Below are 26262 nucleotides of genomic sequence, written 5' to 3' on the forward strand. Positions count from 1 at the left end.
AGCAATATGTTAGTCTCGCCTGCAGTTGGAGCTGAAACGGACATGCGAGTGCCTGTGTTTGCTTGTATGTATGCGTTTGTAGCATAGATACAGGCGGCCCGGGTTTTAAGATGCCGTACGCTGACAGAGGCTCGTCACACAACATGAATCATTTAGCCGCCACAGCAGAGCTGGAAATGTCACGTCTCATCAGCATTGCTCACGCCTTGGTGCTCCTGCACCATTCACATCTCCGGCAGCGGAGTTGAGGGACGACTTGATTAAAGAGAGAAGCTGAGATTTTAAATGCAAACAGACATTTATTGCATTGGGAAGCAGTGGTGTACATTTTCCCCACAAATTAATTTGCAGTACTGTAGCACTTCATGAGATCAGAGTCTGTTGTGCAGTTGTCCAAGCAGTGTGTCAACTTTCCTTTTCGACAAATCGCTACAAAGTTTCGATTCCAGGCTCTTTGATGGGATTACTCGCTCATCATGCCGTCTCCTTCCATATCTGCTCTTTCCAAGGAGTAGGATGCTACTTTCTCACAGTGGAAAATGCTGACTTGCCAGATAGGCAATCCAATAACAACAGGAGAAACTGTACAAGGAACATATCCAAAATTTTAAGCCAAGCTATCTGCTAATGTCTCTCTTATACAAAACTATATTTTTTGTGTTTTTGCTACAGATTTAAAACAGTTTTAACAAAAAAAAAGCAACATCAAGTACATCATTCCTTATTGTAAACCACAATCAACACTAACAGTAAATAGTACTTTGTCATAATCTTTATTACAAGATATTAGGCCACTGTACAAATCAGTGTGAATCGTACAGTACAACGCAGAGTTAAGACTGTTTCTCGAGGTTTGTCATTCAAAGCTGTATACGAGGTGCTTCAAGAATACACAAGATTTTCAGAATTTTCTGCCATGCATGCATGATTTTATATTTGCCATGCATGAGTCGGTATTTCAGTGTTTTAAGAAAGAGCCCTAAAAAATGGCAATCCAACAAAACAATTAAACTCAACGAGTAAATGTATAAAGCACGAAAAATAACAAGTTGTCCGGTACAGTATATCCCTCATGAGATTTGGCACACACAATAATGCACAATGCAATATAAATAGTCTTTTTTTTTTGTTATCAATAAGGTGTGTACAGTCAAGTTACAGTATCAACCAATCCAGGTGAAAGCCTGGGAAGCTTACAAACAGGTGGGAGGTACACGGTATATAAATGACTCGTTAGCTGCAAAGTATGGTAACAAAAAACACTCAGGCAACATCAAGAATTGTTAAGTGAAAAAAATATCACTCTCGTTTGCTCACAGTTTTCTCAACATACAAAAAAAAACACTCCCTCAGGCCTTAAGTCACTGCAAAAGACATGTTCCCAAGGATCAATAATAAATAAAGTCTTCAACACGAAACAAACCAGTTTACCAATTCCCACTTTGTGCAAGAAAATATGGGCTACCCTTTCCATATTTACAAACTGCTATTCATTTGCCCTCGCTCAAAATGAAGAGCAGAACAAATGGTACCACAGGTTTGATTGATAAGATATAGGAGAATTGTGTGCTTTAGGTTTTATATTAGATTTTTTTTTGTATCCTGTCCCTGATTTCTGCATTTCGACAGCATTGCCTCCTGCCTTAACCCCCCCACCACTGCACCCCTTGCCCTTCCCCTTCCCCATTGCCTTCCCCTGCGTTTGTATTTATGGCAAAACCCTGTAGTTGAGGGTGTGTGTGTGTGTGTTAGTGTAAGTGTGTGTTGGGAGTGAGGGGGGAGGGTCCACTTGGGGGTCTCCTTTGCTGCCATCTCCCACCCCTGCCAGCATGTGTCATCCGGACAGCCATGACTGACTGGGAGAGGAGGGTGTGGAAGTGCTGCTTGCTGCCACATGAGAGAAAGTGCTTATATACAGTGTCTTTGGATTAAAACTGGTAAATATCGCCATAAAAAATTTAAAGAGTGTCTTTTGAGGGGGGTGGTGTGCTGACCACTCTAAGCCTCTGCCGGGGTCTTCTCTGTTCCATTTTTCTGCGATTCGTCGTCGCCATTCTCATCCTCAATCACAACTGTGGATGACAGGGGAGAGAGTTAATGAGGGGAGGGGAAGGGGGGGGACTCATCTTGGTGTGGCGTCTTGAAAATTCAACATCGACACAAGGGTGTCAAAGCCCTGAATCGTTAGTGCTGCAACTGTATGAGCATAAGTGATTTGTGCATGCATGAGAGCGTAAGCCCATGCAAAAAGAGCGCGATAACCACGAATGTGCATCGGCGCCTCTGATGCATATTTGGGAATGTGCAGGTGTGACTGTGTACGAGTGTCGGCTGTGCACCCACAGGTGCAAGTCTTATGTGTCTTTGTGTTTGCCCATGTCTCTGTGCACTACTGTATATAGAACTATGTCTGTCTAAATGTCTGTGCCACCACAACTGAGCCTCAGTTTTCAAGGACTATCTACCTTGGTAGATATGCAGGAATGCAGGACACACAAAAGCACATACATGGCCAGCCTGACTTGATCATGCAAACACAAAAATCTCCATCACACTGCATAGAAAATTCGTTCAGCCATTCATCTGGGAGGGGACAATCAGCACAACTCTGTTGAGCAAGATTCAGGAGGCATTTAGCGGCACGCACTGCGCATCCAACTTGTGTAGCAATGCGAACAGAATAATTAAAAAAAAAAAAACAATACACACGCATGCAAACAGCAGACTGGTTCGCTGACCATACACTCGACTGAACATCTCGTCAAGGCAATAGTGTTGCCGATCTGGTTTCTCAGGCAAACATCCTTAAATATGGTGCACTAACAGCCGATGTGCGCATTCACCACATCACCATACAGGCGAAAACGCCTTAATTATATAATTACCCCGTTTGCTCCTGCCTATTTGCCCGAGTTTCGGCGGACGTTTGTTCTGTGAGCCGTTGAAGAAGTTGTTGGTGTCTTGAAGACGACAGGTGAAGGAAAGGTGTCCCTCGTCGCCCTCATTTCCATAATGACTCATATTTTCTTCGTTGAAAGGCAACACTTCCGACATCTCCAAATGCGTCTTTATCACCAAGGCGCACAAACTGAAATGTATAGCTCGTCGCCAAGCTTGAACCGGCTCCTTCGTAAAAAAAACAAAAGGGGAAAATAAACAATGAAATCTGCTGGCACGACCTAGCCCTTTCTGCGTGCCCAGAAGACACGTGTCTGTCTCCGTAGGTGCGCGACAGAAATATCAGTAACTCAAAATGTCCTCAGTTTCCCTGCTCGTGGAGGCTCGGCAACATTATTCAAAGAAAAAAGAAAATGGGGGGAGAAAAAATCCACGGGCTTTCTCTCTGTGCGTATTGCTTTGGAAATGGAGGCGCGCGTATAACCGAGCCGTGAAGCGCCCGCTGGTTTTGAGCGGCTGAACCCGTCGCACGGAAAATCTGAGGAAGAAATGCAAATTGAGGAGCGATGCAAAACACGGATCCCGGGGAGACCTGGCGAGGGAGCTGTTCGGGGGTTTTCTGGTGCAGCCCAGAGAAGCCAAGTCCAGTTGGAGTGGTGGAGTAGTACTGCCAATGCTCCTCTCTCCTCGAATGTGGACGCAATAAAAACAAATGGCGATTTGAAATTCGAAGGTGGCACGTAAATGGGAATCGATTCATATCTTTATGTGTGGAGGGGGGGAAGCAATTCCGATTGCGCCACCAGTTGACGAGCACGAAATATTAAAAACTCGAGCCTCTTTTATTAATTTTCAGATTTTTATTATTAGGGTTCGTGGGGTTTACGAGACCGTCAAACCTCACCAGATGATGGCAGTCTTTTCACAGGCTGGGATGTGACTTTTGGCCCCGTGGCGCACTTTAAGTTCCCAGCTGAGGCCCTGGTGCTGTTTTCACGTTATCGCCCACAGTATCTCGGGAAACTGCACATCAGCATTTTGGAGTGAAAAGCACGAAGGTTAGCATAAAAAAGCAGTGACTGTGTTTGTTTAAAATATAATCCATGTTACAGAAACGATGGCTAAATATCAAGTAGACCCCCCAGAAAGAAAACAGTATGTATGAATTTTTTTCTTCATAACATAATTATTCCAAATACATATGCTGTAATAGTATAATAGGATCCACACTGAGAACATTTCGCCTCATGTTAGCAGAGAAAGCCTGAAAAGGTGTTTGGTTAAACTGATTCCTCTGGAACTTCTTTTACCACCCACTGCTGTCTACTGTTTGCATTAATCTCACTTCTATAGGTATGACAGTACAATGGACTGTCTTACAAAACAGACAGGGCATGGAGGAACGGACAGGTATTCAGTCTTGAGATAGCCTATCCTTTCTCAGAGGAACTTCCCTAAATATCATTACACAGACAATGAAATGAAAAATGATATTTGGAGCCTGCAGCAGAGCTAACTTTTATGTGCCGTCATGACACACCTCCTCCCTTCGGAGCTGAGGTTACAATGATTTTATCAGAGGATCCTTCTTTCATATGAGAACATCTCAAAGAACAATATTTTTCACAAAATGTGGTTACATCGCCATCAAGACTGTTTTTTGGTCTTAAAGCTCCCAAGCAATGAAGACAAGTAACCTGATAAAATAGTAGCAGTAAACCCTTGAGAGTGTTGGATTGGGAAAGAGTGCATTTTCTTCTTGCAAATTCTATTTTTTTGTCTGCTAAATCAAGTATTTGTCATGTTTTCTTTCCTAAAGCTTCAGTGCAGCTGCTGAATAAGGTTTGATGCTAACATTATACTGAACTTGGCTCAAGTATGTCTTCATGGAATTAGAGCTTTATGACTAGTTAAATTAGATTTTCAAAAACAAAAAGAAAGAATAAACACTGCAGTAGTTAAAACTCAGATGAACTTCTCTTTCAGGCCTGTTTGGGTGTGGTTTGTTCAAATAAATGACTCCATATATTGTCATCAGATACTGACTCAAATGCTGCCTCAAATCCTTCATTGTTTTTGCTATCTTGCATTTATCAGAGTCACAGTGAGACAGGAAGGCAGGAGGGAAGATTGAGGGAGATGCCACGCAGCAAGGTGTAGAACCAAAGGGTGCTACACGTGGCTCTGAAGTGCGAGCTGTGGGGGAGGATTTCAAAGTACAGACAGGCACGTGCCTGCTTTTAAACAGAAATGAAATAACAACTTGTTACAATCAAGGTACGCAGAAGAGCATTTCTGAATGCGCAACATATTACAGCGTAGCTGTATCAGTGATTCAGGCTACTGATGGTGATGTAATGGTGTGGGGGATATTTTCTTCGCACAGTTTAAGCCCCTTTTGTACCAGCTGAGCATGATTAAACACCACGGCCTACCTGATTATTGTTGCAGACCACATCCATCCCTTTATGATCACAATGTACTCATCTTCTGATAACTTGTTAAGGCAGACTAACTGGACATGTCACAAAACTCAGATGATCTCACTGTGGTTTCTTGAATGTGATAATGAGTTCTGCGTGGTCAGATGGCCTCCACAGTCACCAGAACTCAGTCCAGTAGAGCACCTTTAAGATGTGCCACGAAAAAATGGGGTCCAAGCAAGTTTTAGCATTTAATGAATTACTAGTTGAGTGTATACCACACGAGAAACTGATTAAAAATAAGTGTTTGTGTTTTTTTGTTTTTTTTTAGAAAGTACATGATCAGATCTTTCTATTTATCTTTTTTGTACAAAAGTCAAACTATGACCAAAACTGATTTTTGTCATTCAGCATTCAGACCTGACACAACTCCACACCAGCCCCAGAGTGTTTTATTGGCATCAAAAAACTTTCACAAATCTGTGAGCTCTATTACATTTACAGTAACTGTAAACGGTGCACATTCTAGTGAATCCTATAATCATAGTAATTATTTCAGAATATCCAGCGTTTAACTATATTCAAAAGGTGATCTGAATTATCACTGCAATGTTTTTCTCAACAGCCACTGCAGCTTCCAACAGAACCACTTCCTATCCATGCTAACTTAAATGTGTTTATGGGAATGTTTCCTTTCAGGCACAAATGGCTGCTTTCATTATCTCCACGGTTTGAAGCAACGCAGGTATGACCCGTAGATGGTTTGATCTATCCACCGGCGGAATCTGGACACGGCCGTGTAGACTCCAGGAAACTTAGCATCACCACAACCATTGCCCCAGGATACAACTCCATAGATCCGTCTGTCACACACCAGCGGTCCACCGGAGTCGCCCTGTAATAAATAACAATAAAACCCTTCTATTAGTTCCCATTTCACAATGTGACTCCTGGAAAAGTTTTTTGTTACCATAGTATTGATGTAAAGCTTCTTTAATTTCCCTGATGTTACATGATACACAAAGTAATACAAAGTGTCTGAACATGGGCGCCTCATAGGAGACCGTTTCAAAAAGCATTTACCGCCCAGGTGGGTCAGATATCCCAGGCATTGAAGGTTACTTGCTGTTGGTCTATTTTAGCTCAAAGAACAACATCAACTGATTCCCAAAATGCATAAATGTGAAAACTTTCTTATAAAAAAAAAAAAACAAGCAACAAAAACCTGAAATCGTGTAAAATGTGGCTATTGCTGTAAAAGGGACATGAAACAATACAGATATAACAGCTCATTTGCACCACTGAGCCCTGCTCCCTAAAACTAAAATAGCTGCAACACTGTCTGTGAAGCTGGATTTAAGAAATAAGTGCTTAAAGTGAAACTTTTAAAAACATGTTTAGTGCATCTTCTGTCAGTACGCGACGTCATGTGCTTGGTTGGTTGCGGCTAAAAGACTTACTTTAGTTTATGTTAGTTAACTAGCAACAGAATCAATAACCCACAGGAAAATAACAACACTAAAACTAAAAATCAGTTTAAGGGGTTCACTTTTGTGCTGCCCCTGGCTGCAACAATGAGTTTTATGTGAAGAAACCGAGGATACACTGTCTACTTTCACTCTGTCTCTTTAGCTGTGGCTGTTTGCTGTTTGGCTAGCTGCACTCAAATGGGAAAATCCACCTGTTAGCCGTAATGTTGAGGTTTGTAGAGCACTTTATAAATAAGAACAGCGAGGAGGAGTGTGAAGTCCAGAAATAAATAATGAGAAAACATGTTTTTATCTTGTGACTTTGGCCTATTGTTTCTTGGCTAATAACCAGGGGTGCACATAAGTGGTCCGCAGGTGCGGAAAATAAAATAAAAGGCGCGCACCAGATAAGAAGTTGCAACGCGCGTTTGCGTACATATAAAAGGCACTGTTTTTTGTCAGCTAGAGATGCACCACATCTCTGTGCGTTCATCATTTGTTTGAAGCAGGGTCGCCTCCTGCAACCACTTTTCCGAGAATACGCACTTCTTTTGTGGTTCGGACTCCTTCTGACATTTCTTTGGAGGTGGAGGAGCACCAAAGTAATTGCTTCTTCGACATCTTTAAGAGTTCTAAACAAATGTCTGTCCTCCTCCAGAAAATCTTATGTACGCAAACGCGCGTTGCTACTTTTTATCTGGTGCGCGTCTTTTATTTTGACAGCGAATGCGCACCTGCGGACTACTTATGTGCACCCCTGCTAATAACCCACATGATGTTATGCAGTTGTAGCTCCTGTAAAATTAAGTATAAGAAGGTGAAATTGTTGCCCTTCTTACAGTAAGAATTAGTTTACATGTTCCAATATTTAAATGTGCAGCATTGTGCAATAGTCTTGAGCCACCCATTGCATTTTCATGTTTTTCTTTCAAACATTTTTTCCAAGTTTTTGTTTGGGCATTGGCTGCTTTTTCACTCATTTGGGATGTGTCATTGGTTTTGGTCCCTGGGTTTTCAGTGTTTGTGAGTTCATATTTCCTTTGGATTGTGAGAATGTTTTATGTTTAGGTTTCATGTCTGCTTGGTGACTTCTTCATTTTTTTAATTACCTTTCCTGCACCCTGTTTGGATTTTGCTTCTTTATTGGAAGAAGTCCTGCATTTAGGCTACCCTCTGGGCTGAGTTTCTGTATTCCTTGTTTAGCCAGTATTCAGTTTCCAGTCTATTCAGTTGTCGTGTTATTTTCAAGTTGTGTTTAGCTCATGTTTTGTATAGACGCTTATGGTGTATAGCCGTGTTATTTGGGTCTGATCTATTCTTTTTTCCACTGATTGTCGAGCCTTCAGTTCTTGTTAGTTTCAGTTTCTGCTGACGTTCCGATTTGCTTTGAGTTAGTTTCTCTTTGTGTTTTTTTGTGTTCCAGTCTCATCTGCTTTTGACCTTTTTCTGTGCTCCCCCGTGTTAAGTTAACCATTGTTTCCCATTCAGATGTGTCTTTCTGTTTTATTTTGGTAACTGTTCTTCTCTTTGTCTGGCGTTGTGTTCACTTCCCCCACCTCATTATTCCTATAGCTTCCAGCTGTGCGTCCTACTTGTTGTGTATCTGCTTATTATCCTGTGTGTGTATATATTGTCTCTACCTCATTTCCTTGCCCCCCTCATCCCTATGAGTGTGTTAATGCCAGACCTGTTTTACAGAGAATCTTTTATTACTGAATGATTCAGTTCATGTTTGTGCCACAGTTTCATGAGAGAACATTTTTTTTCTATGAATCATACAAGCTTTAAAGGGGCACCTAAGTCAAGATGTGAATAAGGGTTGTTTCTAACAGACAACTTAGCAAACAACCAATTTATCCTTAGCCAGATAAATTGGTTTTATCTGGCTAAAATGTAAACTTTTTGCAAGAGCCTAATCAGAAAAGGTTTCTGTGGAAGGGTGGCTGTCAAAAAGCCATTTTTAAGGTAAGGGAAGAGGGAGAAAAGACTGAGGAATGCCAGATTATACAAGAACTGGACTGAAAATCAGTGGTGACAGGCCTTATGGGCGATGAATCCAAATTTTGTCTACAGCTATCTTGGCGTCAACATGGTGGAAGCATTGCAGCCAGTGATCTTGTCAAAAGTGATGGAATTATGAACACAGAAGTATCATGGGATACCATGTAGACAGCATCTGAATGGCAACAACTGTGTTTTTCAGGATGACAATGATCTCAAACAGCAAAACCATATCTGGATAGAAAAACACCTGAACACCGTCAGTCATTGCATCAGCCTCCCCAGAGCCTGGACCTCAACATTACTGAAGCAGTGTGGGATCATCTCGATAGAGACAAAGGCAGCCAACATCTAACAGGTGCTGTGTTTCAGTAATTCACTGCACCTGTTTCCCTTTTTTTTTAAGCAAAATATAAAGAAATAATGGACGGCTTAAGACTTTTGCATAGTACCATATCTCATGTATAATGCACTGCATGTGTGAAATACTCACATGTGGCTTTTAGGATGTAGTGGTGAAGACAAATTCCAACTGGCCAACAAGGTATGGATTTAAACTTGACTGAGTACAGCTGGTCTGCTTTTCCTTTAGAAAAGTTCTTTCTGTTTTTTGTTTTAATACTTATCTTTGAATCATATTATTAAAAATCATTATTATTGCTTGAAAAAAAAAACAACACACAAGGACTTTGTCAAACACACAGGTTTTACATAGAGTTTATTTTAAACTAGTCATTCTCTACTTTGCCGAAGGTGAGACATAGCTTACTCACATACCACACGCTGAATTTCGTGTAAATTATTCTTTCACACCAACGACCGGGCTGAAACTCTTTCACGGTGCAAATAACCAAATCATAGGTTATTTTTGCTGCTATGTAAGCGTTTACAGCAAAACTCCAGGTTTTCAGTCGTGTTGCTACTTTAAGGGTTGCTTTTCTATCTCTTATGCGATTATTACAACTGCAGTAATGTTTCAGGACAAACAGGCATGTCTCCTTAATAAAAGCTTGTAGCTCGAACCAACACTGACATGATCAACTGTATCCTTACACTGTCGGGGGAAAGAGGTTTCCAGAACTGTGTTATTGTTTTGCTCTTAAGTGAGATGATAAAAGTAGGCTCAGCTTGTGCTGTGTGATCACCATGGATGGTATCTCTGAGAGTCTATTACTTCAAAATGAGTTTCTTGCCTTTTCAAAACATCAAATGAACATGCTTGGCACAGAGGGCCGCGGCGGTGTCCAACACTCACTTAGCTTGCAGCTGAAACTTTTAAAAACATGTTTTTTTTTCCTGATTAGTGAAAGGTGGTGTCTTTGTTCTTTGTACCTTGCATGCATCTTTGCCTCCAGTGCTGTAGCCAGCGCAGATCATGTTTGCTGTGATGTTTCCATTAAAGGAGTCGCTGCTGTTACACCTTGCAGTTGAGACAATGGGCACTGTGACTGTCCTGAGTGTGACAGGCACGTGGCCTCCTTCCAGACTATTGTAGCCCCACCCAGACACCCGACACACGTGGCCTTCAGCTACACCTGTCCCCTGCCTGGGAAGAGGCGCCAGCGACACGTATTTGTTCAGAACCATGGGAGCCCGCAGCTGGACAGAAAATTGTACAGTTTCCACGTGAACATGTTTTTCTTTTAAAAAAAGAAAGATGTAACAGATTAAACTTTAACAAACCACTGGTAACTTTTCTGCACCGATTCTGTGGCACCTTAATGAGCATGATGTCTGCGTTGTTGGTGCTCCTGTTGTACAGGGGATGGATGACCAAGATGCGGGGCTTAGCGTACTGCTCAGTACCCTCAAAGATGTTTACCTTGTAGTCGCCTGCCACTATCATCATTTGCTCTGCCCTAAAACACAGAAATCCATGTTGCATCACATTTGTTAACAGAGCACTAAAAAGATGTAATCGTGTAATCGTGATCTCTTTGAAAGAGGAAACAAAAGAAGCCTTTTCCCACAAATAATATAAGCTTAATTAACTATTTTTTTTATATTTTACTAAATGAATGAAAGACAAAGATAAAGTAAAACGACCTGAATACAAAGTCAAACTCGAAGTGTGCACAGGGCTTGATCGTGACCACCATGAACTGCTTGTCTGCCAGTGAACAATGGCTTACTGTGAGCAGGCGGGGATGGGGACAGTGTGACAGAAATATGGCCAATTTCCTACATCCAGACAAGATCACACTTCACCGTCTTTCTCAGTGATGCGCCAAGGTCAGCTGACTAAATCGCATCTGTGTGCTGTTTGACTTCCCACTGGCCCCCATAGAGGTTGAGTTTGTGTCCTGACGTTACCTACCCACAGCAGAATGAATGTTTGTGTTTAGGCATCTGTTGGGACCATCTGCTCGCAATAGAAAATCATGCCAAGTTAACTCTGAACCACAGTGTACTGAAAAAATGCCAGAGAAATGTTCCCGTCTGTGAAAGTGTTTCAGATTTATGGTGGAAGTGTACATATCCTCATCCTTGATTTGTGGCTGACAATCCATTCTTTTGATCAGCTACATCTGAGTTCACAAAAATGAAGGCTGTAGAGTATAGCCAGCCCACATTTGGAAATGATGCACACAACCTGCAGTGCCTAGTGGACATTCCAGGTTACGTAGATAACCCTCTGATGTATTTACCACCTTCGGTCAAGCAAACTGCACTCTTGGCTCCCATAACCTCTGAGCTTAAAGTTAACATACTTAGTTGCTGCTTACTTACTTCACTTGTTCTTGCTACAAGTTGCTGAATTTCTTGTACCTTTTGCAGTCCCTTGTTTGCTACGATGCTGTTACTCTCTTACTGTGTGGATGCCCATAAATATTACATCTATGGCCATGCTGGTGGCTCTCTGAGGCTCTCTTCTCTCACAGCGAGAAGGTCCTGCGTTCAAAATCCAAGCTGTGGCATTTCTGTGTGGAGTTCAGGTTACTGTGGCTTCCTCCAACAGTCTAAGACATCCATGGGCTTAAGTTAAATGGTGTTAAACTGGCTTTAGGTGTGAATGTGAGCCTGAATGGTTGTTTGTCTCTATGTGTTAGCTCAGGAAGATTGGCAACCTGCCTCTCATCCACCCCCCTTCGACCCTTAAGTAGATAAGTGGAAGAAAATCGATGCATGTTTACTATGACGTACTAAGATCCCCTTGTTACCATAGCACTATACCTCTTTGAAACGTCCAGCCACCAACTCTTATGAAATAATAAAACTGAGAGGAAGGCTGTGCTCAATGATATTTGTTACTTTCACATAAGCTTCTTCTTTTTTTTTTTGGAGTTTAGAGGTATGCTACAGTATTTGAGTGCTAAAAGTTTGAACTTAGGAGATCGACCAAGTTATTGCAGTATATGCTGTTGTTTGTAGATTACTCAATTAACTAACTGATAAACCGTAGTTGGATTTTTTTAGACACATGAAACTTTAGAAGTCACAGATTGCTGCTAATGGCAGATCTTGAAGATTCTTACCCGATGTTGCAGTGCGCTGCAGTCAGGACCCAGTACCTGTGAACTAGTGATCCACCACAAAAGTGTTGGCCGCTGGTGCTCTTCAGTGACACGAGGTATTTGATGGAATTTGGTGCAGCGGTGTGACCACCTACTATACGGCTCTGCATGAGCACACGGCCTGTATGGAAACATTAGCAAGCCAAGAAAGGAACATAAGTTGCGCGTGTTCTGTTTAACTTATCTTTGAAAATGAATAGGATATGAGGAAGTGGACTTTGTGAAGATTAGACACAAACGAGACACGGACTAACTCTCAGTATCATCACGCTGAGACATAAATTGCCAAGAGTTTTTCGTAAGTACTAAGATACGTTTCTCAAGACCTTTGATTCTTTCCCCAAAACATTAAAAACACACACAAAAAAAATTCAAATAACATTTACAACATTTTCTGACAGTGGCTTAATTATAAAAGGAAACTGTACAATTTGTAAATTTTGAAAGATAGCTACAAAAATGTCAAAACAAGATGCAAAAAAGAGAAATGGACTCCCAGCCACCATCTCCCTCTCCAGACTCTTTTTTTGTTAACAAGGTGATGCACTGAAACATCAGCGTACACACCCATCAGAGCCTCTGCGCGGCGGCAACAGAGGATCTGATGACATTAGGTCTTTCACTTGTTACTGCTTCCCTCATTCACAAAAGAAAAAGAACAAATAGATTATATGTTATATATATTTTAGATTGCATAAGACTTGTATAAGACTCATATTACATGTTCCTTCTTTTTTTTTTTTTTCAATTTCATCCACAGTATACTCTGTCTCAGTTGCTCACAGTCCATCTAACATTACTGAACTGAATTTGCTCTCCCTCCTCTGCCTCCCAGATTGCTGCCATCCAATGTTGGTATCAACCTTCAGCACACCCGTGCACCCATGTACACTCTACCTTTTATCAGTCCCCCCCCCCCATCATTAGCAACAAACTATGCACCGTTTTGAGCTGAGTTGAGAGTTTTAAACGATTTCTGTGCTTTAGGTGTGTTTAACTTCTGCCTCCTGAGGAAAATAAAAGTGCTTGCAGAAAGGTTAAATGATAATTTACCATTTAGGGTTTTGCTAAAAGAGTGATTGATTCAATAAATTAGCTTAGGCACACATCTGGGAGAATGGGAGCTAATGTTTTAGTAATGTGGAAAAACTCTGATTGGATATAATATTTTAAATCAAAGAAAGCTTGAATCTTTTGTTAGCAAAACTATAAAAACAAAACATTAGATACTCACTGTGGACTGCCATAAGCTCCAACAGCACACAACATAAACACATAAGCAGGCTCGTCATAGCAGAAGAGGTTTTTGAGCTGTTGCACCATACCAGCTGCTGAACCACTGCAGTGTCCTCTGCTCCTGTCTGCAGCCTGGTCATTCATTCCTCACAGGAAACAGTGGGTGTCAGCCCCACCAACCTTTATCCTCGAGTTTCCTTGAGGAGTTTTTAATTTCATTGTTGATCGTGCAGCAGCGCGAACCAACACTGTAGCATTGATTGAGGAGGAAAAAGAGGCGAGAGAGCAACAAAGTTCACATTCAAAACGTATCTCCTATCACAACTCTTCCTTCTGACCCTCCTGACTTGTCGAAAGGCCTTACATTGTTACTATGGCAACACTGTGGTGAGCAGGTTCATCTATACTGTATCAGGGTGCTCTGTCTGTGTCATCATCCAGGCTTATCCCTGTTGAAATGTTTCAATAGTCTCTCTCTCTGTGAGTAAGAGTGTGTGTGTGTGTGTGTGTGTGTGTGTGTGTGTGTGTGTGTGTGTGTGTGTGTGTGTGTGTGTGTGTGTGTGTGTGTGTGTAGACTCGTAGCAAAGCCAAGACAACGCAGAGGTATTCTACGCACAAGTGTTTCTCTGTGTGAGTCATCATCCATCACTGAATCCGTGTCAGCAATGATAATAACATATTATCATCAGCCCGATGATGATCATCACCACCCTTCTGGCAAGTCAGCATCGTCCACAGCATGGAGGGAAGAATCTCGCCTGACCTCCTCTTGTCCCACATTTACAGTAAGCTGAATAATTGATGCTTCGCCTAGCAGAATAGGAGAGGGAGAGCTTTGTGTGGCCTCCAACTGTCAGGTGTTTCCTGGGCCAACACTAACCCGCCTTCATACAGTAATTTTCTTTCTCCCTTTCATAAATTGCTACAAAGCACATAATTCAAGTAAATGGTATGGAACTATTGTAATACAATGGTAATATAAATGCATTGTTAAGAGGTCAGTTCAACTAATGAGATAAAACCACTGACTGTATACAAAAGATGGACAAAGCCACCCTCATACCACACAGTTACTTAGTTTTAAAGCCTTGAATAGCTTTATGGTTCTTCCCACCTCCATAATTTGGAGCCAGTGACTGTGCTTAAATGAGAGGACAGAGTGTTAAGTTACCACACGTTACCTATCAGTTGATTTAATTAAAAAAGCATCAACGTCACAAACACAGTAAAGAGGTCCAGTTCAGCTCACTCAATGAAGCCTAGCAGACAGCTACCAAATACAGCTCCTTGTTGGGCCTCGGCTAACGTCAACTTTAAGCTTGTACAGGTGTTATGAAAGAGTAAATTAGCTCGTTCGTCATATAATTAGACATACATTTCATTCCCACTGGTTGTGTTTATCAGTTTTACAAAAAATTCAAGCAATGATCAGTTTTATATTGGGGCGTATTTCTTTTTCGTTAATAGAAAAAATCAGGGAATTGGTAGAAAATGTTTTGTTATAACCTTTTTCCCCCCAGTGTCTGATTTGTTAAATGTCAACTCTTTAAATTAAAACCAGGACATATGTTTTTGCATCATTATTTGTTTAAAATAATTATTAAAACATGAGAAATGTGTTTTTAAAACTATTTGATTCATTCATATGCTTTAAATTGCACTGTAAAAAAATGCGTGAAAAAGCAAAAAATGTTCTGGAAATTTTCTCCCAGTACATTTGACACTTTTTGTGACATTTTCCATAAATGATAAAAGTGTAAAATTGAATGTTTATACATAACAAACATCGAAAGATTTCATTTCCTTCATCTGAGGTGATTTTAAATTCAGTGTGGTAAGTTTCTTCCTCTCTAATTCAGTATTTCTCTAATGTCATTGTTGGTACAAATGCTGTTATATTCTTGGATACTTGTTTTATGTATTAGTGTTTCAACAGTTTAGAGAAAATTTGTTTTAATTTATTTAAACATGAGTCCATTGTCATAGTTCATTATTATTATTATTAGTAGTAGTAGCAGTGTTTATATTGTACAATATGAAAAAAGTGTTCTTACATAGTAATTACATAAAATCATGCAATTCACATGATATTTTTAGAAGTAATGGAACTAACCACTCTTATATTCTCTAGGTACAGTATATATTACACTGAGTATATAAATACACTTTTCTACCAGATTAACCATGTGCAATACTTGTATGAACAAAGCAATGATGTGATGGCTCGTTTTGATATGATTGAGTGGTTTGAAAGGATGGGTTCCTACTGAAGTTTGTGTCATTTGATCCATGACAATTACATTTGGAAAACTGCAAAGTGCTCCGTTCTCTTTTCATTGCTATTACAGCGTTACAACTGCAGTATTACATATAGTTATATATAGATAGTTTTTTTTTTATCTTTTGGGAAGATAAGGTTATCCTCTACTGAGAAGCTGAAGAGAGAAAGGCTTCATATTTATAAAAACACCTACCTTTATCTTAAATACAGGATTCTCTTTTTCTCCTAATCCGTCCTGTCAACTGTGTGATTTTTGTGTCATAAATCTTTTAAATGTTGGCAGACATGCAATGAAAATTTCTAGAGAGGAGTCTTACATAAGGATGATTAGTAATTCCAAATTCAATGTAGTGTGGATTTATGGTGAAAAAAATATTTACCCTTGATGATATCAGCACACAGAAATCCATCAGACTTCATATTTTTAAATCAGATAGACATAAGACCTCAATGTGAAGCCTTTTTTTCAAGCATGTATAATCTTATCTGACTTCTATGACACGATTTGAGGGCATAGTACAGTTGTAAAACAACAACAACAACAACACTGAATTTGAATTGTTTGAAATTCAGTCTTAACTCTGACAGTTAATGGATCCATGGATTTCGCTGTGTAAGCGAGTTGAATATTTAGAGAAAAGTAACACTGGTCTTTTGGTTTTAGTTGATATGAAGTTTAAATTTAAAATCAATCAGTTATGGAAATAAAAGACAGGCTGTAAACAATTTTTATTTATGAAGCTGAACCTTTTAATGTGGAAGTCCGTGACAATTAACTACAGACGTTGTATGGGACCGACTCACTTTGGGAAACAGCCTCAAGTTGCCATTAAAGAAGCTCACCTTTCTCAGTACTTGAGCTTACTGATCATCACTTGTGCCTGGCAGTGTAGGCGAATTAGGTATTATTTTCACAAATATCTTTTTGCCATGTAAATTTATGCAGATGCTCCTCTTTAAGCTATCCATACTGTGCATGTACTTTTGCCAAAGTCATCTGTCCTGCTCTGTCGCAAACACACACAAAGAAACCCTGTTTGTCGCATCGGCTTTGCACCTGAGGGAGAGCTGAGCATGCTATCGCCTTTCACCCTCACAGTTACAATGACACCTTGGGGAGTGAAGACTATATGGAGGTTATGGCCTCCATATAGTGTGCTCCAACGTGTGGGAACTCAGAATGGAAAAAACCCTTCTGGGAACCTAAATGAGAATGACACCTGGGAAGAGAAAACTCAGGGAGGAGAGGAGAGGAAGGATACAGTGTATACCTGCTCGAGCAGGCTAATCAACACAGGCAGGCTGTGGCACTGATTTCTCAGCTATGACAGTGAACATTTCTACAACACTAAAAAACATTACCCATAAGCTGTTACGATGTTTTCAAGACAACATTTGAATCAATTGTTCAAAGGATGTTTGAAGGATGATGACGAAAATGAAAAAGTTTGTTTTTAATTATAAAACATTTGCAAAATGTTAGCGCGCTGTGAAAAAGTAATTGCCCCCTTCTTAATTTCTTCTTTTTTCAGATATTTGTCACACTTACGTGTTTCAGCTCATCAAACAACCATTAAATCACAAATTAACTGCATGTTTTGGAAAGCTAAGTTCAATTTCACAATCCACACCCAGGCCTAGTTACTGCCAGACCTGTTGGATCAAGAAATCACTTAAACAGAGCCTGTCTGATAAAGTGAAGCAGGGTAAAAGATCTCAAAAAGAAACTCATCACGCCACGATCAACAGAAAGTCAGGAACAAATGATAAACAAATTCATTGCCATCTATAAGCATGGAAAAAGCTTTGGGACTCTAGTGAATCACGGTGAGATCCGTTATCCACAAATGGCTAACCCTAAGCCGACCAGAATCCTGAAAGAGAATGTCCGACCATTGGTTCATGCCCTGAATGCACCAGCAACACACCACCAAGTCCAAACCCCCCCAAAATGAAACAAAAAGTAAAATGAAAAACTGTACGTTTATCCTGGAACAAAAAAAAAAAATTATGCAAATAAGAGTGGGCTAAAATTCCTCCACATTGATGTGAGAGAGTCATTCTCAGTTATCGCAAATGCTTCATTCCAGTTTTTGCTGCTAAAGGTGGCACAAGTAGTGGTTTTTAATTTAGGGGGCAATTACTTTCACACAGGGTCATGTGGGTTTGGATATCTTTTTTTCCCCTTTAATAAATGAAATAATCTAAAATATGTTTTGTATTTACTGCGGTTATGTTTGTCTAATATTAAAATTTAAGATTTGCCAACAAAAACAGAACAGCCTGCAGTTTTTTACAGATGTGGTGTGGGGGAGCTGTTAAGGTAAGAAATTGTTCTTTTTAAGCTCGTCTGCTTGTCCATCCATAAACCCCTTTGGTAAACTTTAGTGACTATACTCACTGCATGCTTTATTTTCCCAGGTAATAAACTTTGCCATACTAGGACTGCACTGTAGTGGTGCTGTTACTTCACAGCAAAAAGGTTCTGGAAACCTGGTGGATACCTGGAGTTTGCATGTTCTCACTGTTCTCCACTACTTTGGCTTCCTCCCACATTCCAAAGACATGCTTAATCTGTTAATCGCTTAATCTGATAATCTGTCAAAATTAAAACACTGTACGAATGTATGGCTAAAAGAGTGGTCAGTAGAAAAGGTTCTCCTCCAAGTACTCTGGCTTCCTCCCACAGACATCGATGTTAGGTTAATTCATTAGAAACTGGCCATATGTGCAAACACTTGACAATTACATAAGCTTACATAAGAGTCAGACTTGTTATTAAAAACATTTTGAGAATGTTGGGTCCTAATGGTTGAAAATGTGACACGTTTTAAAAGGTTTACCACCAAAACTTTTACATTTTCCTTTTTTAAGAAAACACCAGAAGAACAGTTTAGAGCAAACACTGAATCATATCGCTCTGCAAGTGTTTTAGAACAAAAAGATGACGATGGTGTCTTTTTATGTGGACCTGTGTGTGCAGGGGGAAGCAGACGGAAATGCTCTCACGCTCATCTCAGTTTAACACAATTTCTGAGAATACGTTTTTCCTTGTCCAGGTAAAGAATAAATGCTGTTATATGTTCTGCCACATCTCAGGTTGATATCAGTCCTCATACTCGTGCTTTTGTCCTGCGCTCTCTAACACCACTGGATATACTAACAAGATGTCTGGTATTTTATCATCTCTCTGGCTTGTTGGGTTTCACCATTGCTCAGCAATACTTTGTCTCCACCACTAGACAATAGGCTGAAGCTGTGAGAACAAAGGCCCCAGAAAGAAAGGTGTAATGAAAGACAAGGCTGGGGATGTCTTTTTTTTTCTTGTACTAGGTCAGACTCTCCTTTCTGTGTGTGAGAGAGAGACATTTAGATAAATGGTGTATCATGGAGGGGAATAATGAGAGTGACAGGTATGAACACAATATAAAAGAGGCCCAAGTTCTCAGACTTGTCTCGGTGTGAGAGGATTGTGTTAGAGCGTGTGTCCCAGGCTGTGCGGATTTATACTCGACTCCCAATAAGGTGAGGAAGCCTTGCTTATATAGTATTGCTCATTAGCAGCGCGGGTGTGGAATTAATGGCAGTGTACCAGCTGATTGTGTAATAAGAAAGTAAAGCTTAATCTGGATTTTCTTTATTTTTAATTAAAAGTTCAAATGACTCCATTTAAATGTAGAACTTGGACAAACTTTATGAATGACTTCTGTGTTAATGCCCATAACTTCACCGCACCATTGTATTCATAAAATTCTAACTTTGCAGGAGTTCATATTGCCACAGACGACATGTGTTGAGACTAGATTTCCCTTTGTGAGGTTTTGAGTACCTTGGCAGCTTTTTGTACGTGTGTGTTGTGTGTTTGTGTAGCGATTTTGTGTATTGATACTGTCACTACTATGCTACATAGATCACAAAACTCTGAGATAAAAGTTCTAAGATGTGATGAATAGTTAGTAAATGATGCTGGTAGTAAGAGTGCTAATGCAGCCTGTGTGAACAACTTTATTTGATGTATTGATACATATAATTTATTAGCTCTGGTATTTTTTTTAATTCGTGTGTGTGTGCGTGTGGAGTGGATACACTTACAATTTTAGGAACTTAGAACAAATTGCGTTTATATGCGTTGGCATGTTTCTAATGTCTGCCTGTGCGTGGACTGATTTGGTCATTATGTTTGTGAAACCATCTTGCAACCTTGTTGTGTTTGGTTACAAATGATCGCACACGTCACATGAGTTTCCTATTTAGGGATTTTGGTTTTGTGCAAAATAATACCAGAATTTTTCAATCAAACTGATGATTTTACCTCATTAGTCTGTGCAGATTATAATTGACAGCGTATGAGATTAAAATGTCTGTTTTTTCCACTCTACAAAACATCTTCATGTATTTGTGATCTGTGATACTGACCATTGATGCTTATTTTTTCTTCTTGCACCAGTTACTATGATGAACCCGGCTCAGTCCTGCCACCTCTTAATGGCCTTCCTGTTTGTTGCTAAACTAACAGGTGAGTCGATGACACTGACTACACAGTTACGCAATATCTGACTTCAGGTATAATCTGGTTTCCAAAAAGTTGGATGTTTTGCAAAATTCAAATAAAAGCTCAGTGGGAAATGTGGGAAGGAAATTTCAAAGTATACGATTCAAAGACCATCTTCTAGATGCTGAAACTGAGAATTATCATTCGATGCCAGCAACAAAAGCTAAGGTAGTTGCAATTAAAGATTAAAAACAAAAGAGGCAGTGGGACACTGTACAACAATTTGAATTATTCAGTAATATGAGCGGTATAAACATCTTTAATTCTGAGAGGCTGAGCCTTTCAGAATTAAAGATGCAAAGGAGTTCACCTTTCTGTGAAAAACTGTACAAGTAAACGACTACAATTTAGGTTTAATGTCTTCTCAACATAAAAATACTTACAGTACATTATATGATTAAAAAAATACAAAAACAATGCAAAATCCATATTAAATGGCCACAATTGTCAGGCAGTCTGACAGCACTGCATTGAAACAGGTCTGATTTTGCTCATGGACACTGGAGAAAGCCACTGTCTGTGAACATGGAGGGTCACTGCAAAGAAAATACCCCTATATGTATAGAAAATTTTGACATAATCCTTTGTCTCTGTGTATCTTAGGTGCATATGGGAACAGAATAATTGGGGGTACACTGGTAAACCCTTACACCATCAAATATCAAGCCTCCCTCTTGTACAGCAACTCCCATTTCTGTGGAGGCACCCTCATCCACCCGCAATGGGTGGTGTCTGCTGCCCACTGCTGGAGGGCGTAAGTTACTGCAGCTGTACATCAGGAGCACAGACACTGATCAAAACCTTGCATTCATATGTTAATACAGAGCACATCAATGTTTTGTGCTATCATTATAATTATTAATACATTTATTCCTTTTTAAATATTTGGACAACTTTTGTGTGTCTTTGATCAGCTGAACAATTATTCATGTCTTCCCCTCTTGTAGGAGTCACACGATTAAAGTGGTCCTGAGTCAGCACAGTCTCACCCAGTGGAATGGATTGGAGCAGATATTCAACGTCTCCTTGATCGTTAAAAACTCACAGTACAGCTACTGGATGCTTGACAATGATATCATGCTGCTTAAGGTAAGGGACAGCCATGACTAAGACCTCATGATTTATTGTTACTGTTTCTAGACATTTACCTTGGGATGGGAGGTACAGATAAGTGGCACACCCAGGTTGTAGTGTGCAAACAGAGCAGGATGCTTAAAGATGTTTAAATAGTTAAGAATATTTAGAATAATTAGAAAAGTACAGATTTTCTATTGTACCCGTGCATTAAAAAGTAGACATGTAACTTCCAATAAGTTAGTGCATATAAACTGAGAAAAGTAGTTATAACAGTGGTAGTTGTTCAGTTGATTAGTGCAAGTTACAGCGCTGATGTAAACATCTATGTTTGTTGGGAGCAGTTTTGATTGTACAGCTGCAGGGAGGAAGGACCTGCGGAAACGCTCCTTCATGCATCTAGGATGCAGCAGTCTGCCACTGAAGTAGCTCTGCAGTTCAGCAACATTTACATGCATGGGGTGGGAGACTCTGTCCATCAGAAAGGTTATTTTGGCCAGAGTCCTGTCTCCCACCACCTGCACTGGATCTAGGGTGGATCCCAGAACAGAGCTGGCCTTCCTGATGAGTTTATCCAACCTCTTTCTCTCAGCTGTCGATAAACTGCTGCTCCAGCATACAACACTGTAAAAAATGATGGATTCCACCACAGAGTTATAAAAGGTCTTTAAAAGCGCTCCCTGGACTCCAAATGACCTGAGCCGCCTGAGCAGGTAGATTCTGCTCTGACCCTTCCTGTAAAGAGCATCAGTGTTGTGGCTCAAGTCCAGTTTATTATTCAGGTGAACACCCAGGTACCTATACGAGTCCACTATCTCGATGTCCACTCCCTGGATGTTCACCGGTGTCAGTGTGGTGGGTCTGCGTCTCCGGAAGTCCACCACCAACTGCTTGGTTTTCCCGGCATTGATCAGCAGGTGGTTCTGCTGACACCAGTCCAGAGTTCACTGTCTGTACTCTGAGTCGTCCTCACCTATGATGAGGCCGACTATGGCAGAGTCGTCAGAGAACTTCTGTAGGTGGCAGCTTGGGGAGTTGATGGAGAAGTCTGCAGTGTAGAGGGTGAAGAGGAATGGTGCCAGCACAGTTCCCTGTGGGGCCCCCGTACTGCAGACCAGTGTATCAGAGACACAGCCCTGTGTCCTCACATACTGTGGCGTTCTGTGAGGTAGTCCAGTATCCACTGGGACATGTGGTGGTCCACTCCTGATAGCTCCAGCTTGTCCCTCAGAAGTCGTGTCTGGATGGTGTTGAAAGCACTGGAGAAATCAAAGAACATGATCCTCACAGTGCTTCCAGGCTTCTCCAGGTGAGTCAGAGCTCGGTGCAGGAGGTAGATGATGGCATTCTCCACCCCAATGCCAGGCTGGTAAGCAAACTGCAGCGGATCCAATGAAGACCTCACCAGGGGGCGCAGATGGTTTAGAGACAACCTCTCGAGGGTCTTCATCAGATGTGATGTCAGGGCTACTGGCCTATAGCTGCTGAGGTCGTTGGGATGGGAGTTCTTTGGTACCGGTACCACACAGGAGGTCTTCCACAGCTGTGGTACTTTGCCCAGCAACAGGCTCAGGTTGAACAGATAACCTAGGATGCCACACAGTTCATCTGCACAGCACCTCCGGACCCTGGAGCTGATGCCATCTGGACCTGCAGCCTTCCGCACCTTGATCTTGCGAAGCTCATTCCTCATTTGAAGTGCTGAGATAGATAGAGTGGATTTTGGGGGAGGGGTGGTGTATGTTGGAGTCCACAGAAGCCTGGGGTGAGTGTGATGGCTGGGAGGTGTGAGATGAAAGACAGGCAGTCACTGAAGATGAGGGAGATTGCAGCAGGGGGGACTATGCTGGGGGAGGTGTGGGTGGTTGATCAAACCTATTAAAATATTTGTTTAGGTCACCCACCCCAAATCTCCTGCAGCCTGGGGGGTTGGTTTTTGTCCTGAGCTTGTCTTCAGGCTGCTCCAAACCCCTCTGATGTTGTACTGTTGCAGCTGCTCTTCTGTCTTCCTGCTGTAGTTTTCCTTCCCTTCCCTTATCTTCCATTCTAGATAATAGATAGAAGAAAAGTCTTTAAGCTGGTAAACAAAATTACCTATGTAGTTTATTTAGTATTACATCTGTCCTTTATAGAGGATTGTGTAATTGTGTTGCTGAGCTCTATTAATAATTTCCTGACTGATGATGAATCCCTCATTGAGCCAACAATAAAATGTTTTCCAGCAGTCGCGGAAAGTCGATTCTGTTCGTCTGGACATAGCATTTCCCGAGGCAGAAACCTTTTGTCACTCATCCAAGTGACTTCTTCAATCTCAGCTGACTGCAGGTTTGATGACCGAAACTAGCCCCATTGAATAACAACGGACCAGGAGGTCACGATCTTTAATATTCACCCTCTTACAACGCTGTGAGTGCTGTCATTCCTCAACTCTCTGTGAACAGTATCCATGGACATTTATCAATGGTCATGACAATTTGCATATTAATGATCATGAAACTGACCTCACAGCCTGTTGTGCTAGTTTCGATAATTATAGGAATGTACTGTTTATAAGTTTGGGGAAACCTGCAGTCAGCTGAGACTGAAGAAGTCACTTGGATACGTGACGAAACGTTTCTCTCACTGAAAATCCTACAGAACAGAATCTACTTTGTGGGATTTCCTTACCTGGATGATTGAGTATGCAAGTGTGTCAAACGGCATAAACTATTATGTGGCAACAAACCCATAATAGTCATTAAACCTTATGTTTTAACTTTGCCACTTTGCTTCAGTTCGTTGAACTTTGTGGGCATTCCCTCTGCACAGCTCTCTTAAGGTCTTGCCATAACATTTCAGTCAGGCTAAGGTCTGAACTTTGACTGGCCAATCGATTCTTTTCATTTTCAGCCACTCTGTTGTATATGTTACTGCCCTTGGGATCATTGTCCTGGTACATAAGCCAGTGACTCTAGAATACTTTGCTATACAGAGGAGTTCATGGTCGTTGTGCTGTCTTTGATTTTTGCAACACGTGGTGCTGTGAAATTATGGCCAAACATCTTCATTGTTGCAGGAAGTCTTGTTGTTTCCTCAGAGTCTATTTTGCAAACTTAAGTCATATGTATGACTTGGGTTGGGTATAAACAAGTATAGCTTGTTTGTCATGAACTTTAACATTTAACATGCTCACTGAGGCCTAGAGAGTCTAAAATGTAATGCTCCAGACATGCCTGCAACTTATCCTCTTAATTGCTATGGAAGCAGTGAGGGTGTACTCAGTTTTTACCAGAGAACTCTTTCCTTTTCACATTACTGTACCTCGCACTATGATTCCTTTAAGTTTTACCGAGTTTCAGTAAACGTTTCCACAAAGTTCATTTTAGTATCTAACATTGTTGGGATTCTATACCCACTATACCCTCTGTCTCCAAATCTATAAAACAGTAGTTATTAGCTAATAAAATGTGTTGTCATAATCTGAAGTTTTCACTAACTGTGATTTTATAATAATTGTGTTAACATGCTTTTGCATCTTTTTCTGAATCATTCTCTCAACCTGGCAGGGACTGCAGAAGAAAACTAGCTTTTATGGCTAAATATGGCACTGTTAAATGATAGACTGAACGTTATATTATGTATGCTATGTAGACAATGTTGACTGACAGAAGGATTTGTTTTTTGTGGGTCAGCTGGACCGTCCAGCTATCATCAATGACATGGTCGAGCCAGCCTCGTTGCCAGACCCTAACTCTCTGCCACTGGAAAACCTGAATCTTTGCACAGTTAGTGGTTGGGGTGTTACCTGGATGTACAGCCAGAGTTTATCCCCCGAACTGAGGTCAGTGGAGGTGGAATTGTTCACCAGCTGCTGGAATTACTACCCCTTCAGGATCACAAACAACATGATCTGTGCTGGCTCTAGGAGTGGCGGGAGAGACTCCTGTCAGGTAACATATGTAAATACAAAAATTAAATACAAAAGAATGATACAAGACTTGGAAATGGACACTTCAGTTTGTCTATTTTACACTGATGACTTTGCATTTGTTTTTGCTTTTTAATGGAGTAATGCGGTAAACTTTAAATTGCCAAACAGCAGCAACAATGTCCCACTAACAAAAGCAATATCACTTCTAATGATTGCTGGACTTTGCATATTTTGTATTTCCTTTAAAAATAAACAAATAAAATTTGTCCTATCAGGTAACAAACACCCTGAAATCTTTTTTTTTTCTTTTCCTTTTTCAGGGTGATTCTGGAGGACCTCTTATTTGTAACGGTAAATTTGAAGGCATTGTATCTTGGGGCATTGGCTGTGCGATTTCATACTACCCTGGTGTCTACACCAAGGTCAGAAACTACATTGGATGGATGAATCAGGTTATTGAGAACAGCTAATAACAATCCTTACCACTAGCTAACAGAAAATTCTACCTTGATTAAAAAAAAGAAGAAGAAAAAGAAACAAACTTGAATGGCTCCTGAAGGACCAAAAATGCTATGTTTATCTTTTATATAATTGTTTTTATATAATCACAGATATATTTGTTAAAGCTAAATTACCTGGAACCTACACCTGACTGACTTTTATTCCCACTGACTGAATATCACCGTTATGATACAAACTGAACCAGGTTTTACAATTCATTCTGCTAAAAACACTTTTTTATGTTACAGTTATATTACAGTGTTATACAGAAATGAAAACATTGTCATAGATTTTGGATAACGTCTGTTTCAGGAATTGTTTTTGCTCTTTGAAACCTTCTATTGTCCACTGACTATAAACATATGGACCTTAAATAAACATTTTCTGAGAATAACCTGTGTT

At 40.6% G+C, this 26262-nt stretch overlaps 3 protein-coding genes across 3 annotated transcripts; 1 reads left to right on the forward strand and 2 right to left on the reverse strand.

The window, feature by feature from the left end:
- Window positions 1-313: 313 nt before the first annotated feature.
- camk2n1a (calcium/calmodulin dependent protein kinase II inhibitor 1a) lies at window positions 314-3579 on the reverse strand. Its single transcript, XM_085407895.1, has 2 exons — window positions 2886-3579; window positions 314-2072 (listed from the first exon to the last, which is right to left on the reverse strand). The coding sequence occupies exons 1-2, from the start codon at window positions 3052-3054 to the stop codon at window positions 1999-2001; spliced, it is 243 nt and encodes an 80-aa protein (XP_085264021.1). The 5' UTR covers window positions 3055-3579; the 3' UTR covers window positions 314-1998.
- A 2177-nt stretch (window positions 3580-5756) lies between these two features.
- On the reverse strand, window positions 5757-13682 carry LOC146669535 (trypsin). The gene is made up of 5 exons (XM_085407896.1): window positions 13541-13682; window positions 12268-12427; window positions 10509-10650; window positions 10124-10390; window positions 5757-6216 (listed from the first exon to the last, which is right to left on the reverse strand). The coding sequence occupies exons 1-5, from the start codon at window positions 13680-13682 to the stop codon at window positions 6040-6042; spliced, it is 888 nt and encodes a 295-aa protein (XP_085264022.1). The 3' UTR covers window positions 5757-6039.
- Window positions 13683-19179: 5497 nt separating this feature from the next.
- On the forward strand, window positions 19180-26240 carry LOC146669536 (trypsin-like). The gene is made up of 6 exons (XM_085407898.1): window positions 19180-19348; window positions 20271-20339; window positions 20979-21129; window positions 21323-21464; window positions 25121-25378; window positions 25680-26240. Exons 2-6 carry the CDS (start codon window positions 20276-20278, stop codon window positions 25827-25829), a joined length of 765 nt encoding a protein of 254 aa, XP_085264024.1. The 5' UTR covers window positions 19180-19348; window positions 20271-20275; the 3' UTR covers window positions 25830-26240.
- The last annotated feature ends 22 nt before the right edge of the window (window positions 26241-26262 follow it).

This window comes from Rhamphochromis longiceps, linkage group LG5 (genome assembly GCF_057381845.1).
Source record: "Rhamphochromis longiceps isolate RC_006_pf linkage group LG5, R_longiceps_female_GT1.1, whole genome shotgun sequence".
Classification (NCBI taxonomy): Eukaryota; Metazoa; Chordata; class Actinopteri; order Cichliformes; family Cichlidae; genus Rhamphochromis; species Rhamphochromis longiceps.